The following is a 16,554-nucleotide window of genomic DNA, read 5'->3' on the forward strand; positions in this document are numbered from 1 at the left end:
CTTTATTTTATTCTGGGCCAGCTTTAGCTTGAGGCTTGGCTCCAGCTCTTAGGCCTCCACTCCTGAAAGTAGGTTTCTGGCCTTTGCATACAATGTTGCGAATCTGCTGGCTGAAGTCCGGCGGTATTTGTTAAAATGTTTCAAACTGCAGGCTCAGAGGCCTGCAGTCGCAGGCGGGGAACGTTGGTTTCCTCCTTCACAGAAGCAACCAAGCCTCATGTTAGTTTCAAGCTGCCTGGCTGCCGGCCGCCATCTTGGCTGACAGTTAATTTGCATATCTCGCTGATTAGCCAATGAAAAGGGTAGCGGTCGTACGCCAATTACCATGTTTCTCTTTTATTAGTGCAGATTTTAACAGGATCAACCTTTGTTTCTTTGATCCTGAGGTTTCTACTTTTAAACGTCCACACCTGGCATCTGCAGTAAAATGCACAGCAACTGGGTTACAGAATGCAGTTACGATCCATTCACGCAAACCTTCAAGAATGGCTGGTGTGGCTCAGTGGGATTGAACGTTGCCCCATGGAAAGAACATAGCTTTCCTTAGTTTAGCTTCAGGTTCTTAATAGCAAAAGGGATTAGGCTCCAGATGCCTCCTAGAGTTTTATAATTAGTGGAAATAAAATACGATTATAGGAGTCTCGGGTGTGTCAGTAATTACCGTTGAAAACAAGTTTCCTTATTCACAAGTGTGGACATACTAATAAAATGTATGATTTTTTTAAAGCAATGAAAAAGTATGCCTGACATGCTAGAGAGGGGAAGGAAAGATAAGAGAGTAGAGTAGGAGGGTAATGATGGAAATCAGTTTAAGTTTCTATGTGCATGAGTGATCCTGGCCCAAAGTGTGGCCCCTCCTCTGTAATGAATTTTCCTGTTTCTTTGGTGACTCAAAATGTTTTGTTCAGCATAACCTGCCAAATTACAAAGATTGACAGTGATGAAAGAAAAAGAAGCGCCTAAGAGTCTTGACTGATAGCAAAGAAGGGTTGCCTTTATGGAAAGTCCCTCAATAGACTGGAGACACCATGATTTTGACAACTGAAGATACTGTGACATGTGCACTCTCTTCAAGGCAGATTTCTTTAAGGCTATTTCATTTTTAGATGGTTACCAGAATTTAAGTCCTGTTTGTAAAACTGAAGTGAGGAAAGCTACTTCAGCCAGATTTGAATCTGTGCTTCATTGGAAAAAGGCCAGGAAAAACAATTCCCCAAATCAGTGGAGCGTCACATTATTATTGCTCCATCACCTTGGTGACAGGATAGCTTGAGGGGGCCGGAGGTGGTGATATGAGTAAAACAGCTCTTCCGCTGAGTCAATGTGTGTACATATATATTCACACAGCTGGTTTCATCTCAGTGAGGCAGCTACTGATGTGAGGAAAGTTAAGTAGAGAATTTCCTAGAAGCAGCAGTGGCCTACTTACCTAAACACAGTGGCTATTTTTCTACTTTGTCAGGCAAATAAGAAGTAGCTATAGAATATTGTGTTTGAAGAGAAACTCTTGACAGTGAGTTATGCCAACATCTGAGGTGCAGAGGCAGCCGCTTGCAGTGACTGGCTACAGCCTGGAACCTTGCTGTCTCCTCCCCTGGTACCACCACTCTCCTTCTGAGTGAGGCTGAGCTGTTGTGCTCAGTTCATTGGAGGGCGTTCTCCAAGTGTATGCACAGGAGGTAGCAGTATCCTTGGGTCGTGACTGAGTGGCCGAATTGACCTGGCTCTCTCACCAGGTAAAAGCACCACCAGTAGAGTAGGCTGCCCTGCATACCTAAAGACTTGGTCCCTGTGAGCCTTGGGGGTGGCGGGTGGTGGTGGTATAAACTGTGTGGAAGAGGTATTTCTGAAACTTTAATCTGGGGGCCAACTGTATCTGGGGTTCTTGTTACAAATGCAGGTTCCCAGTTCCGTACCTATTTGCTGTGATTCAGAATGTCTAGTATAGTAATTCTGAGGCCCAGTAAAGTTTGGGAACTACTGACTTAGAATACCCTCACATGATATACCTATTATAAAAGGGTTCCTCTTACTGCAGGGGCTTTCAATTACTGCTTGTCCCCTTATCTTACAAATTCATTTATTCAACAACATTTATCAACTGCCTGTTGTGTGTCATACTGAGCAGGGCAGTAGAGTTATAACATGACCAAGATTGACATGGTTTTTATCCTCATGAAACAGAGGGGAAACAAGTAAACAAATTAATAGTTATGATTAGAGTTATGAAGGCCACAACAGGATATTATAATAGACTATAAAATGGAAGGAGGAGCAGTGAGTATTTAAAATAAAAAGATAGAGAAGGTCCTCTTTGAGGAGACAGCAATTACATTAAGACTTAGATTTGAAGGAACCAGACATATGAGGAGCATGTGAGGCAGTATAAAAAAATGTGCAAAGGCACTGAAACATGCCCAACCTTGATCCTCATTAAAGAAAAAGCAAGGCCAAAATAACTGGTGCCCAGAGAGCCAGGAAGGCACCTAGATCACCTAGGCTCTTGATCAAGAGGAGACAGATTGAGAGGTGTGGGGAATCAGATGTGCAGTTGGAAATAAGAGTTTGGAGTTGAGAGGAAAGGCCTAGTTTAGAACATGACAGTGGGAGTCATCAGCATTTCAATAGAGAGCCCCCTGAATGGGTAATCTAATCTAGGAAGAGGTTTTAGAGAGAGGGTAGATAAGGGCCTGGTAAAGAAAACTAGGAATAGCCAGGACATGGGAGAGGTGGGAAGATAGGAGGAAAACCAGGAGACTATAGGCCGTGGAAGCCACGAGAGGAGAATGCTCAAAGAGAGCTAGTCAAATGTGTCATTTCTGTTAAAGGTCTAGGACAGCGCTATATAGGAGCCATCAGCTGCATGTGGCTATTGAGCACTTGAAAGGTGACTAGTGCAAGTTGAAATGTACTATAAGATGCACATCATGTACAGCTAAGACTAATACAATGGTATTTGTCAATTCTATTTCAATTAAAGAAATACACACCAGATTCAAAGACCAAGTACAAAAACAAGAATGAAAAATATTTCATTACTATTTTTTTAAAGCAGTGATTACATGTTGAAATGACAATATTTGGGATATACTGGGTTAAATAAAATACACTATTAAAATTTTACCTGCTTTTCATTTTTTAAAAATATGGCTACTAGAAAATTTAAAATTGCACCTGTGGTTTGCATCCTATTTCTGTTGCAGAGTTTGGCGATGTGGAAATCATTTGCAAACTTGGTGAGAGTAGGCTGCCTGAGACTAAGTAATTCCAAGCAAACTGTTTATACTACTTAGAGGAGACTGAGTCAGTATCGTAGTACTAGTAAACAAATGAATAATTATGAGAAGAGCTATTAAGGGCCACAACAGGATATGTCTAAATTAAGTAACGAAACTCACCACTAAAAGTTCTTCCAGAATTTTTGAGATGTATGTAAATGATTTAAATGATTTCACATAAATTGACAATATAATATGCAAGTATTTAAGTTAAATCCTTTGAAATCAACTCTGAAATGTGGTTTTTCAGTCTTTTTTAACCTGTGTTTTCTTTCCTTTTTTTCTTCTTTCTTTTTATTTAAAATTTATTTTATTTTTATTTATTTATTTATTTTGAATATTTGGCCAGGAAACTTCATGGTGTTATGGTCAACTTGCCGCACAACCGTGTTCAAATCTGTCACCAACAGGTTCATTAAAAACCTGGCCTGCTCGGGGATTTGTGCCAGCCTGGTCTGTGTGCCCTTCGACATTGTCCTCAGCACCAGTCCTCACTGTTGCTGGTGGATCTACACCATGCTCTTCTGCAAGGTCGTCAAATTTTTGCATAAAGTCTTCTGCTCTGTGACTATCCTCAGCTTTCCTGCCATTGCCTTGGACAGGTAAGGTCAGGTAGCCAAATGCCCAATTTTGAAAGTATATTGAAATATTAGCATCACAAAGCAAATGGGAAATAGTCATTATTCCACTATTTTAGTTTGTGATCAACAGAAAGAGAATGAATTGCCAGAACAGATACCTCACACAAGACAGGTGGACGTAAGAGCAGCTGTGGAAAATAGGACCATTGAAAAAAGATGTGACATTGGGAGTCACATCATGATGCTGGGGCAGAGCTACTGGAGCCTGGAGTAGCTTCAAGTTGGTTGGAATTGGTGGTATTTGTGTTGCAATTTGCAGTAGATAGGCTCATCTGATTGATAACTCCACAATTAGGGCTTTTGATGTAGGACAAAAGCATTTCTGGAAGAACAACAGAACAATTCAGTGTTATTTAATAAAAAATTAGATAGTCCAGTTAGACCGGGCCAGATAATACCAGAATTCCTTTGGAGGATTTATTTCCAAGGCCTTATATTGTGATGGTTGCGGTTTTCTCTTCTCATCCTCTTTAGGGGGATATTCATTTGGAAATGAATCTTACATTTTAACTACTACATACATAATTTGATCAAATTTATCAGAGTTTAAAGATCTTAGTAATCAACAGCCTCCTGTCTTTTCTCTTTGTTGCTGGTGTATCATGAAGACAGTTGAGATAATAATGCAGTGAATAGAATTAAATAAGAAAACAAGGATTGGAAAGTATTTTGTGCCCATGAGTACTTTTGATTTCAAGATTTGCAGAAAGGAAAAGTTGCTGAAGGGATAAGGTTGGCTGGCTCTTCTGACTTTATACCCTATGATAAATTTAACTACATTATAGATGAATTTGGAATTTCTAAATGCTTTGTTCATTCAAAACATACTTAATATCTTAATAACCTCTGAGAGTATGGATTGCAGAACCCATATGTGGAGTCACTTTCAGCCTCTCAGGCCTGGACCTTGATTTCATTAGCTGCCTAATGTCATCTGCATGGAGGGACAGAGTCATAGAAAGGCCCTGCATACAAGGAGAAGTTGTTGGCTTAAGAGAGGGATCTCTGGAGTCAGAAATCTATCTACTGGTACATTGCTTTTTTTGGTGGGTGGCTTTGGGCAAAGTGGCTTAATCTTTCTGAGCCTCAGTTTCCTCAGCAGTAAGAAGAATTAAATGAATTATTTGTAGCCTGTGGTTGGATAGGTTGCACCAATATTTGCCTCTCTTTCTCTAGGCTTTGCTTCTAATTGGCACATTCTTCTTTAGATTTATTGTCTGCAATCATTTTACCATCAGGTCTTGCTGTGAGCCACTCCAGCTCTTTGGAAATTTTCTCACTGGAAACTCACCCTTCACAGGATCAGACAAGGCAGGTGATAAATCCAAGTGCCACAGCCCAGGCTGGGGTTGTGCGTGCATTCATGTTCACTGGGGTCAGTCACTTAGCAGATGCAGCTAATAGTTGCTTTGTGGCTACCTAGATTTAGTGGGCAGGACTCTATTTTCTTAGGAGAAAATTTAGAAATCTAGATTTCTATCATTTTTTAATGTTTGCAATTAATTTGCATTAAAAATACTATGTGGAACATTCAAATCCCTCAGCAAGCTAAAGGTGTACCATGCAATGCCAGTTTGTCATGACTGCTCTGCAGTAACTTCTCATGTCTCTTCCATGCTCAAGAACAGACCTTTGAAGATCTGGAAAGAACCATTGCACTGCACTGGAATATCACAGTGAAAAGTCAATGACATCCTGGTGATGCAGTTACAGCCCTCATGAATTTTGCATTGAGCCACTCTGTATTTATAGGAGGTGTCCTTCCAACCGCCCCTTGTACTACCTGCTTAGTGAGGTCTTAAGTCTTCAGACCACATTGTGGACTTTTCTCAGAGTTTTTTAAACAACATTTTTATTGAGATACAATTGACGTTGCACAAAATTCACCTATTTTAAGTGTGTAAGTCAATGAATTTTAATATCTTTATAGAGTTGTGCCGCCATCAATAAAGCTGACCTTTAGAACAGATTCATCACCCTAAAGAAAAGAAGCCTCATCCTTATTACACTCACTCTCCGTTCCCACCCCAGACGTAGGCAATCACTAATATACTTTCTGTCTTGTATGTTAGCTATTTTTGGACATTTCATGTAAGTAAGATTATACAGTATGTGTTCTTTTATGTCTGACTCTTTTGCTCAGCATAATGTTTTCAAGGTTCATCCATGTTGTAGCATGTATTAGTACTTCATTCCTTTTTTCTTTTGTAGTTTTATTAAGATACTAGGGGCCCGGTGCACGAAATTCGTGCACTGGGTGTGTGTGTGTGTGGGGGGGGAGTGTCCCTCAGCCCAGCCTGCCCCCTCTCACATACTGGGAGCCCTCAGGCGTTGACCCCCATCACCCTCCAATCGCAGGATCGGCCCCTTGCCCAGGCCTGACGCCTCCACCAGAGGTATCAGGCTTGGACAGGGGACCCCCATCGCCCCCCCGATCACTGGCTCTGGCCCCCGCCCAGGCCTGAGGCCTCTGGCCCAGGAATCATGCCTGGGCAGGGGACCCCCATCTCCCTCTGATCGCTTGCTCCACCCCCCGCCCAGGCCTGAGGCCTCTGGCCCAGGAATCATGCCTGGGCAAGGGGACCATCATATCCCCCCAATCCCCGGCTCCACCCCCCACCCAGGCCTGATGCCTCGGCCAGAGGAGTTGACCCTCATCACCCTCCGATCACCAATCACCGGATCGGCCCCTTGACCAGGCCTGAGGCCTCCGGCAGAGGTGTCAGGCCTGGGCAGGGGACCCCCAGCTCCCCGTGGTTGCAGGCTCCACCCCTGCCCAGGCCTAACGCCTCTGGCCTAGGCGTCCGGCCTGGGCAGTAGGGACCCGCAGCTGCAGCGGCCCCGCGATCGTGGGCTCCGCTTTAGGCCCAGGCAAGGGACCCCTAGCTCCCGGGACTGCCAGCTTCGACCGTGCCCAGCTCCCATCGCTGGCTCCACCCCACTTCCTGCTATCACTGGCCAGGGCGGAAAAGGCACCTGATTCTCCGATCATGGCTGGGGGGCAGGGCAAAGGCGGCCCCAGGGCCGCCTTTGCCCTGCCCCCCAGCTCTTAGCTCCCCACTGGGTTTCCGATCACTGTCAGTGGCAGGGGGCTTCTTCCTGCTTTCCCTTTCGCCTCCCTGCATTGTGCCTACATATGCAAATTAACCACCATCTTGTTGGCAGTTAACTGCCAATCTTAGTTGGCAGTTAATTTGCATATAGCCCTGATTAGCCAATGAAAAGGGTATCATCGTACGCCAATTACCATTTTTCTCTTTTATTAGATAGGATAATTGGTATACAGCACTGTGTAAGTTTAAGGTGTACAGCATAGAGGACTTGAATATATTGTGAACTGATTGTCACAATAAGTTTAGTTAACATCCATCATCTCATCTATATAATAAAAGCCTAAGCGACAGTTAAGGCGGAATGACCGGTTGCTATGATGTGCACTGACCACCAGGGGGCAGACGTTCAATGCAGGAGCTACCCCCTGGTGGTCAGTATGCTCCCATAGGGGGAGCACTACTCAGCCAGAAGCTGGGCTCACGGCTGGTGTGCATAGCTGCCACAGTGGGAGTCTCTCCCAACTCTGCGGCAGCAGGTGCAGTGGGCCGGGGTGAGCGTGAGCCACACAACACCCAGTCCCAATTCAGGCTCCTCCCTGGCTCCCTGCTGCTTGGCGCACTGCTATATCCCCTGAGGGGTCCTGGATTGCTAGAGGGCACAGGCCAGGCTCAGAGACACCCCCCCCCCCAGTGCATAAATTTCATGCACTGGGCCTTTAGTATAGATATAAAAGAAAGAACAATTTTTTTACTTATAAAGAGAACTCTTAGGATCTACTCTCTTAACAACTTTCTTCATTGTTTTTTATTGGTGAACTAGAGGCCCAGTTCATGAAATTTGTGCAGGGGTGGAGGTGTCCCTCAGCACGGCCTGTGATCTCTCGCCATCTGGGACCTCTCAGGGGATGTCTGACTGCTGGCTTGTGGCTGGATGGTCTTCTGCTGCTGCACGGCTTGCTGCTTGAGCTTCAGCAGCTGCTACACGTGCACAGGCTGGGCCACCACAGTCTGTCCTGTGAACACCATTGAGTGGGTGAGTCAAGTGTGGTGGCAGGCTCACCCTAAGTTCCCTGCGCTTCCCTGAGTCACTGAGTTGTTTAGACTGACTACCTTCTACAGAGAACAGCACTGGGATCAGGCCTAAGCCGGCAGCCGGACATCCCTCTCGCAATCTGGGACCCCTCGGGGGATGTAGCAGTGCTGGGTGGCACTTACCCTGTGGGAGTGCACTGACCACCAGGAGGCAGCTCCTGTGTTGAGCGCCTGCCCCCTGGTGGCCAGTGCACATCATAGCAACCAGTTGTTCTGGTCGTTCTGCCTTAACGGTCGCTTAGGCTTTTGTATATATAGGTAATAGTCTTTTGTTTGGCTGTACCACTTTTGTTATCCATTCATTAGTTGGTGGACATTTGGGTTGTTTCCATTTTTTCTTACTATTGTGAATAATACTGTTGTGAATCCTGAAATTTTTTAAAGAATAGAATTCAACAAGAGTGAGAACACATTGTTTTGAATACTTTTCTGTTATACCTAGAATCAGTGCAATAATAAATAACTGTAGGCTATTTCTGGGCCTTTGACCTTAGAGAGGAAAATATGCTAACAATAAAATATCCTTACTTTCTTTCCATCAGACAATCTACTGTGTACTTGCCATTATTTTTTAAAAGGTAAACAAGTCCTTTTAGTAGAAAATTAAGGCTGTTAGTATCCTATTTTATTATTCAGAGATACAAATTACCTGTAAGCTTAAGTATGGTGTGCATGAAGGTGAAGGGAAAAATGATCCTTTCTCTCACTTCTTTCACGGATATTTGTTTCATGGCACTGAATCAGCAAGTTAATTGGGAGGCCACCTACACTTCCTGCATTATTTTCTAGAGGTGTATATACTGACAAAATTACTTGTAATGAGCCTGTGTTGCAGCCTATTTCCCAATACATAATGGAAGCAAAAATGCCTGGAAGCCTGGGTTCATTATCTGCCAGTTAGCAAATAAGAATCAGAGCCAGGGGACTCCTGAGCATGTTTTTATGCGTGGGTAGAAACCTTTATCTGTACTCAGAGAAATAAGATGGAGAGCATGCATAACTTATGTGTTTTTCTCCCTTTTCCCCCCTCCCAGAAAGATATCTAGATCACATTTCATCGTGTTCCATACATCTCTGATCGTCTGTGGTCATGTTGTGTTTGCATCGTATCTCCCTGAGCTGGAGCATTCTTGACATTTTCCCAGGTGCTCCCTTTCCCATACTTCCTTTGTGCTTACCTCTAGTAGAGCCATCACCTCCTCATTTATAATTGTTTGCATGCTCTGTCCCCCCCCTCCCCCACCGCATTAACTTTAGAAACATCCCTGTATATCTTTTCTTCTTTTTGTAACGCAGTGCCTAAACATAGGTGGTGCTCAGAAACTCTTGTGACAGGAAAGCATTTGTGTTTATTTGGCCTCACGAATGAATGAATGTTAATAGGATTGTAAGGCTGACTCCAGCATTAGCTGACTGCAGTGATGTGGGCAGAGCTAATCTCTGATAATCACCACAATTCTGATGGCTAGTGGAAACCCTTTCCTGACAGATGTGGCTCTAGGGTCTGTAGAACTACTCAGTTCTACCAAATCATTGCTGATATGGAAGCAGGGTGCTTTCTGCATTCTGATTAGGTGGTTATGGAATAATCAAGTTAGGCTTGAAGGAAAAAAGTTTTAACATGCAGGCATTTTAGACCTATTATTTGCTCTTAGAGTTACTAAGTGATTATCATGGGGACAATAGCTATTGAGCAGGCATAATTTTTGTCAGTTGATTTTGTGGAAGGACTTTGCCAGAGTCCATCCTTAATATTGGGTCCTCCCCTGAGCAGCTGTAAGGTTAATATATCAGTTTTTTACAAATTAGCCTTACACTGAAAAATAGATGTCTTTATGGCAGATGGAGGCATCCTTTATATTGAGCACTCTTTGGAATTTAATCTTGGTGGCAATAATTATAAAGCTAGTTATGAATTGTACAGCCGAGTCCTCAAAATTTAAGGTCTGGCTACCTAACTTCCCCAGTGGTTCCCTCTTTCTTAGACAGAATAAAAGAACTTGACCCTTTTTTCCATCTCTCCTACTTTTGGTAATAGAGATTCCCCTAATTTAAAGCATATCTTCTCCTGTGAAATGAATTTTATGTGTGCATTTTGCAGGTACTACTCAGTTCTATATCCTCTGGAGAGAAAAATATCTGATGCCAAGTCCCGGGAACTGGTGATGTACATCTGGGCCCATGCAGTGGTGGCCAGCATTCCAGTGTTTGCAGTGACCAATGTGGCCGACATCTATGCCATGTCCACCTGCACCGAAGTTTGGAGCAACTCCTTGGGCCACCTGGTCTACGTTCTGGTCTATAACATCACCACGGTCATTGTGCCTGTGGCTATGGTCTTCCTCTTCTTGATACTGATTCGACGGGCCCTGAGTGCCAGCCAGAAGAAGAAGGTCATCATAGCAGCGCTCCGGACTCCACAGAACACCATCTCTATCCCCTACGCCTCCCAGCGGGAGGCCGAGCTGCACGCCACCCTGCTCTCAATGGTGATGGTCTTCATCTTGTGTAGCGTGCCGTACGCGACCCTGGTTGTCTACCAGACTGTGCTCAACATCCCTGACACTTCTGTCTTCTTGCTGCTCACTGCCATCTGGCTGCCTAAAGTCTCTCTGCTAGCAAACCCTGTGCTCTTTCTTACTGTGAACAAATCTGTCCGCAAGTGCTTGGTAGGGACCTTAGTACAGCTACACCACCGGTACAGTCGCCGTAACGTGGTGAGCACAGGGAGCGGGCTGGCCGACGTCAGCCTGGAGCCCAGCGTGCGCTCAGGAAGCCAGCTGCTGGAGATGTTCCACATTGGGCAGCAGCAGATCTTTAAGTCCACGGAGGATGAGGAGGAGAGCGAAGCCAAGTACGCTGGCTCTGCTGACCTCCCGGCCAAGGAGATACTTAGCACCTGCCTGGAGAGAGAGCAGGGGCCACCGTCTGCGCCCCCTGTGCCACCCCTGGGCACAGTGGACTCTCTATCCCAGGTGGCTTCAGCAGCCCCTGTGGAACCTGAGATATTCCCTGGCAAGTATTCCCTGCAATTTGGTTTTGGTCCTTTTGAGTTGCCTCCCCAGTGGCTCTCAGAGACCCGCAACAGCAAAAAGCGGCTGCTGCCCCCCTTGGGTAACACCCCAGAGGAGCTGATCCAGACAAAGATGCCAAAGGTAGGCAGGGTGGAGTGGAAGATGAGTAGAAACAATAAAGTGAGCATCTTTCCAAAGGTGGATTCCTAGCAAGGATTGAAAATCTCTGGGAGCAGCAGGGAGCTCCCCTACTCCAGCCTGCCCTTCACTCTGGCCCTGTGATTTGTACGATCTCATTGCAACCAGAATGGGTTAACTTTTCCTGGCTGGGCCAGATGCTTTTGAATGAGAGGGAAATCTATATGAAGTCAATGGCTTTTTATTGAGGGAGTATATATATATATATACTTATCTCAGTGATTCATGTCCTTAGTAAGTCCATGTTCCTCTTTGTGGAGACAAAAGTTGGGCATTGTGGACTAGGTCTTGGGGTGGGTACCCCATGTGTGTTTTTTGGGGATCCTCAGTTCTCGGAGTCCAGCAGAGAATACACAGAGAGAAAAGGCATCCCTGAGCTCAAAGGAGCAGGGCCACTCCAAGGGAAGCCCAAGATAACTATGGAGTGGTGTGGACACAGAGAAAATGCCTATTTGATGGACTTAAGTATGTCAAATATATTCAAAATTGATCTGTACCTTCAGGGAAGATAGGAACCTGGCATTTGACACCTTTTCTTTGGAAGGCCCGATCATATGTCTCGCAGTTCTTCCCAATGCCCGTCATCCTTTTCACTGGGATGTGGATAAGGAACGGCCCTTCTGCCCACATTTGACAGACATGGCAATAGATGTGCCTGGTGGTAAGTGAGACGATCTATCCTTGGTATTCCTGACATTCCCAGGCATAGCTATGGCCTCAGAAAGACATGTCTGCAGGTTTGTTTGGAAAACACTGCGAGCTCTTTACTATGTATTTCCTCCCTTATGTTATTTATTTATTTTATTTATTTATTTTCAACAAATGAGAGAGAAGCTTTGAGGTAGAGAAGAAAGACACTGTAGTCTTGTCCACACACTGTAGTCTTTTCTGTTCCCACTTGATCTTGCCTGAAAGGTGCTACATAGCAGTCATTAGAAGTAACGTATATTGAAAAAAATGATCTCATGCAAACTTTTGTAATTCAGAGGTGATTTTAAAATGCAAAGCTAGTGTATACTGGGTCCCCTGGAAACATCAAGCTAAACTGCTGGATTAGGAAAGGTGGTTCTGCCCAAAAGGGTGGGAGAGGCTGACAAGAATGGTCCCCTTCTGAGGAGGGCTCCGGACACCGGCTGGCCAGTCTCATTTTCAGTCCGTTTATGCAACTGTGATTTCTCCCTTCACTTTGGACACAAAGGAGGAACAGAGCAGGGAAAAAGAATTAATCGTAAAATGCCATGGCAACATATAGTAGCCCAGGTGAGCTCTCCAATTCCTCTTTCCCAGGTGGATAGAAGAGGGAAGACAGTGTCCTCATGACTAGATCCTGGGGGCGCTCCCAGGCAGTTCAAGGCCCCTCGTGCAGTTCACCAGGCTGAATGCAAACTGCAGAGGACACCTCACTCCTCCTGAGTGCAAACCAGGTGCCGGCCGCTCTCTCTAGGGCGTTGTGTTTTTGTTAACAGTATGCAAGGGAGCCCATCCAGTGCCTTGAGAAAGGAAAGTGGGCCTGCTCACCGCATCCCAGAAGCCATCCTTTCCTTAAACCACACTGGTCCTTGTCCCTTGGAGGCAGCCCAAGACTGCGTAAGGCGTCGCCTTTTCCTCTCCTCTCCTGAGTGTGATGTCTTATAATTCCTGAATGTGACCCTGACCCTTCCTCTGTGTGTTCTGTCTCCTCCAAGTGTTGTGTTCTCCGGGACTGCCACTCCCTCCCCAGGGCCGCCTCCTCCGGACCCTGTGTGCATGCCATCTGCAGCTCCTTGCCCTGGTAGTTAATATGTGGCCCTTCAAGCTTATCTTTCAAAATCTGCACAATTGTTGCAACTTGCGTCAAGGGGAAACATAATCTGTCAGAAAACTTGTGTCTACTCTAGAAGAATGTGTCAAATGTAGCCACTTTGGTGTCGTCCTGATAATATATGTGTACAACTGAATAAACTCTGATGAGGTGGAATTTGGTAGGTATTTCTTCTGTATGTTTGAAGCAAATGGTTGACTTCTAACAGGTCATTGTCGGGTGTATTTCTATACTCTCTGAAGCATTACATTTTAATAAAAAAATTGAAAAGCCGTTTCTGAACTCAAAAAAGATTGCATGAGCTATGTTTTTTGTTTCTTCTTTTCCCTCAAGTGGCAGTTACCATCTGAACCTCTGGCTTCCTACATGACCTCAGAGGAAAAGTATTTGTTTCCCCCATAAATACAGACGGCAGCATTGCAGTAGCATATTGTTGCAAATTTAAAAATGAACTCCCAAAGGAGAAAGTGCAACGAATGTCACGAACATGTCTCCATCTTGAATTGGTGGGAAGACTGCTCCCTCTCCCGGGGAGACTGGGGTACAGCTTCCTCCTCCCTCACGGGGTGAGGCTGATAGCACATGGCCAGGACCCTGCGCTTCGGGGCCAGTTCGCCCGTGTTTGAGGCCCAATGACCTGAGTAGGGGAGGTAACCGCGGTGTGTCTTGGTTTTCTCTCTGTAAAACAGGGAGGTAGTCACTGTGTCAGAGTCTTTTGGCCCAGCTCGCACACTTCACCTCTGATTTGAGCCCCATCTTCAGTGGGCCACTGCTGGCTGCATCCACTCCCTTCCCGGAGAGCAGTCATGGCCTTGCTTTGCTTTCTGCCCTGTGAGAACCCGTTGCTCCTGGGTGACCCCTGATCAGTGTGCCATGGGAACCAGTGGGTAAATGCCCCTGTCCTGTCCTGCTGGACAGTTGTGAGAGGCATTTGTCCATATTGCAGGCAGTCGGGCAGAATTAAGTCCCTGCTGCCCACAGTGGTGTCTCAGTAATGAATTCTTACTGACTTCCTCTTCCTTTCCTGTTTGGGTTTCTTTAGGCCTCATTCATGCCCTCAGGGATCACCTCCCCAAAACCGTACCACATAAAGCCTTTGTCTCAAGCTCTGTTTTCAGGGGAATCCAAGTGAGACAAGAATATACCTCATGGGGCAGTTGAGAGGATTAAATGGGATGATCTGTGTTAACATGATGCCTGGCACGAAGTAAAGATCTATCAATATGAGTGCTTATCCACTATTTTTTTTTTAAAGTGGTTAGGGGGCTTAATTGGAATGGTTTCCAGAAAAATTACACTAAGCCAGTCACTCCAATATTAATATTCATAATAATTGAGGCAGTACACAATGCCAAAGGACTATTTGAACCCCTGAAGAAAAAATACCTATGTAAGCTAGACTATTTCTTAACCAAATAATTCTCAGTTTCAAAAAAAAAGGGAGGGGGTGATGATAATAGAATCTTCAACTTCATTGTAAACCTATAAGGCAGGTTGTGAATATGAGTGAGCACAGTTTTCTATATTGGTGAAATAGGCAAGTGGAGTAACTAAGGGCAGATGTACAAATCAGAGTGGACCCATCCGTGGAAAAGGAACCGTAATTAACCACTTGGTGTGCTAAATAACATCTGCAGCTCAGGCACAAGTTTGACTTGACTGGACAGCGGAACGGCTGCCCCATCTCAGCTCCGGGAGTTCGGAGCTCTTGGCAGCCCCTCCCCGGGGTGAGGTGGCTCAGTGTGCACACGGCAGCTGCTGCTGTGTGAAATGAGGAAGCATGTAATCCAGAATTTCTACTGGTCGTCTTATGTGTAAAACATGGTGGTCAATAGATTTTTCTGATGTCCTGGAATTGTGGCTGAAATCCCACGGCTGAGGACAAGAAGTGTTTAAAATTCTCACATATACTAGTATATGATTAAGAAGCAGAATGTGCTCTGCACCGCCCGCCCCCCCCGCCCCCCCCCCCCCCGCCCAAACTGTCCCCCATACACACCCAGTTGAGGGAATGATTGTGCAAGAGAATAATATCCTCATCTACCATGACAGGTTGTGATGAAATTATATCCCAAATGGATAATACACAAAAGAGTAGACTACACATATTAAGTAGAATGTGGAGATGTGTGAATGCCAAAAGAGAGAGCTAAAATGAGTGCAGGTCTTTGTCTCTGGGACTGTTTTTGTTTATATTATGTAAGCCCCTTTGTTCTATTTTAAAACAATTTACGTTATAGAAAAAAATACAAATTAACTTTAAAAAGCTTCTGAATTTTGCAATGCACCATCAGGCTAAACCAAAGGGAAAAAAACAACAACAAGAAACATGCATATCTAAAGGAAATTGAGAAAACAAGGCAATTTAGGCATTCAGGGTCGGAGTAACCAATGGCTCTTTGCTGATATACTCAAATGATGTCAGTTTATTCAGCTAATTCACTTGGTTTGGCTGTGTGAACTAGGGACTTTAGGCTGTTCTGAATTCTAGTTTTTCCTCCATATCCTCTCAAAAACTAAGAAGAAGTATTTCTTTTTTAAAGCACTTTTAAGAATTATTACCACTTTTATAAGTTTAATGTAAATAATGCTAGTTTGCTTCAGAAATTCTTAGAATTCATATAATATTTTAGATAAATATGTATAAAACATTGCGTTTAATGAATTAAAATATCCTGGACTTGGTTTTTTGTTTATTATTTATGTTCCCATCTACTTAAAAAATATCTAAAGTGACTGCAAAAAAGGTGAATGCAATTTAAGTACCTTTGCATTAACGACTTCAAACCATTAGAATATAATTAGAATATCTTAATTTATAATACTCTCTGTCTTAAAGTTTCTTCCCTTGGTAGCATTTGGCTTCTCACTGCCTGCCTTGTTTTTATATATGATATATCACTGGAGGATATTAAAGCACAGCGCACAGACTTTCTGTAGGAAATGATATGATCTCTGTTTTGCAGATGGGGAAACTAGAAGCACAGATGGCCACATCATTAGCCCTAAGAGAGGAAGCACGTTGGAGACAGTGCTAAAAACAGTACAGAAGGCCTTAAAGCCCGATTCTTCCACTGCGTCCTCTGAAGTACTGATGATCATGATCATCTATCGTTATTATGACTATTTTTGAATACCCACTTGGCACATATTATTAAACTGTACTGGGGAATGGATTAAAATCCTTAATGCCTGGCAGCTGTTTTTCTCGATGTTATTTCCCAAATTTTCTTCAGCTTCATAATTTCCCTTTTTTTTTTTTTTTGGTGGAGGTAGTTCAGAATAAATGTTAAAAAAATGCTTAATGGAATGCCAAGATTGAGATAGCTGGGTTGAGAGTACTCACAGGCATCATCTCCTGCCTCGTGTTCTGCTTCTTAATTCTGCACTGAGTTTACCCTTAGTTTAATTTAAGAGTCATTGTCATCAAATCACTTTCCTCAATTGCCCATGCTTTCTTAGGGTCACTTGGTACTC

At 44.2% G+C, this 16,554-nt stretch overlaps 1 protein-coding gene across 1 annotated transcript in view; it reads left to right on the forward strand.

Annotated features, from left to right (window-relative positions):
- GPR176 (G protein-coupled receptor 176) overlaps nucleotides 1-13,346 on the forward strand; it is a 98,570-nt gene extending 85,224 nt beyond the window's left edge. The window contains exons 2-3 of the mRNA XM_059705086.1: nucleotides 3,628-3,880; nucleotides 10,166-13,346. Coding sequence (XP_059561069.1) covers nucleotides 3,628-3,880; nucleotides 10,166-11,288 — 1,376 coding nt within the window. The 3' untranslated portion in view covers nucleotides 11,289-13,346. The remainder of the gene's footprint in view (nucleotides 1-3,627; nucleotides 3,881-10,165) is intronic.
- Nucleotides 13,347-16,554: the final 3,208 nt, after the last annotated feature.

The sequence above is a fragment of the Myotis daubentonii genome, chromosome 1 (assembly GCF_963259705.1).
Source record: "Myotis daubentonii chromosome 1, mMyoDau2.1, whole genome shotgun sequence".
Classification (NCBI taxonomy): domain Eukaryota; kingdom Metazoa; phylum Chordata; class Mammalia; order Chiroptera; family Vespertilionidae; genus Myotis; species Myotis daubentonii.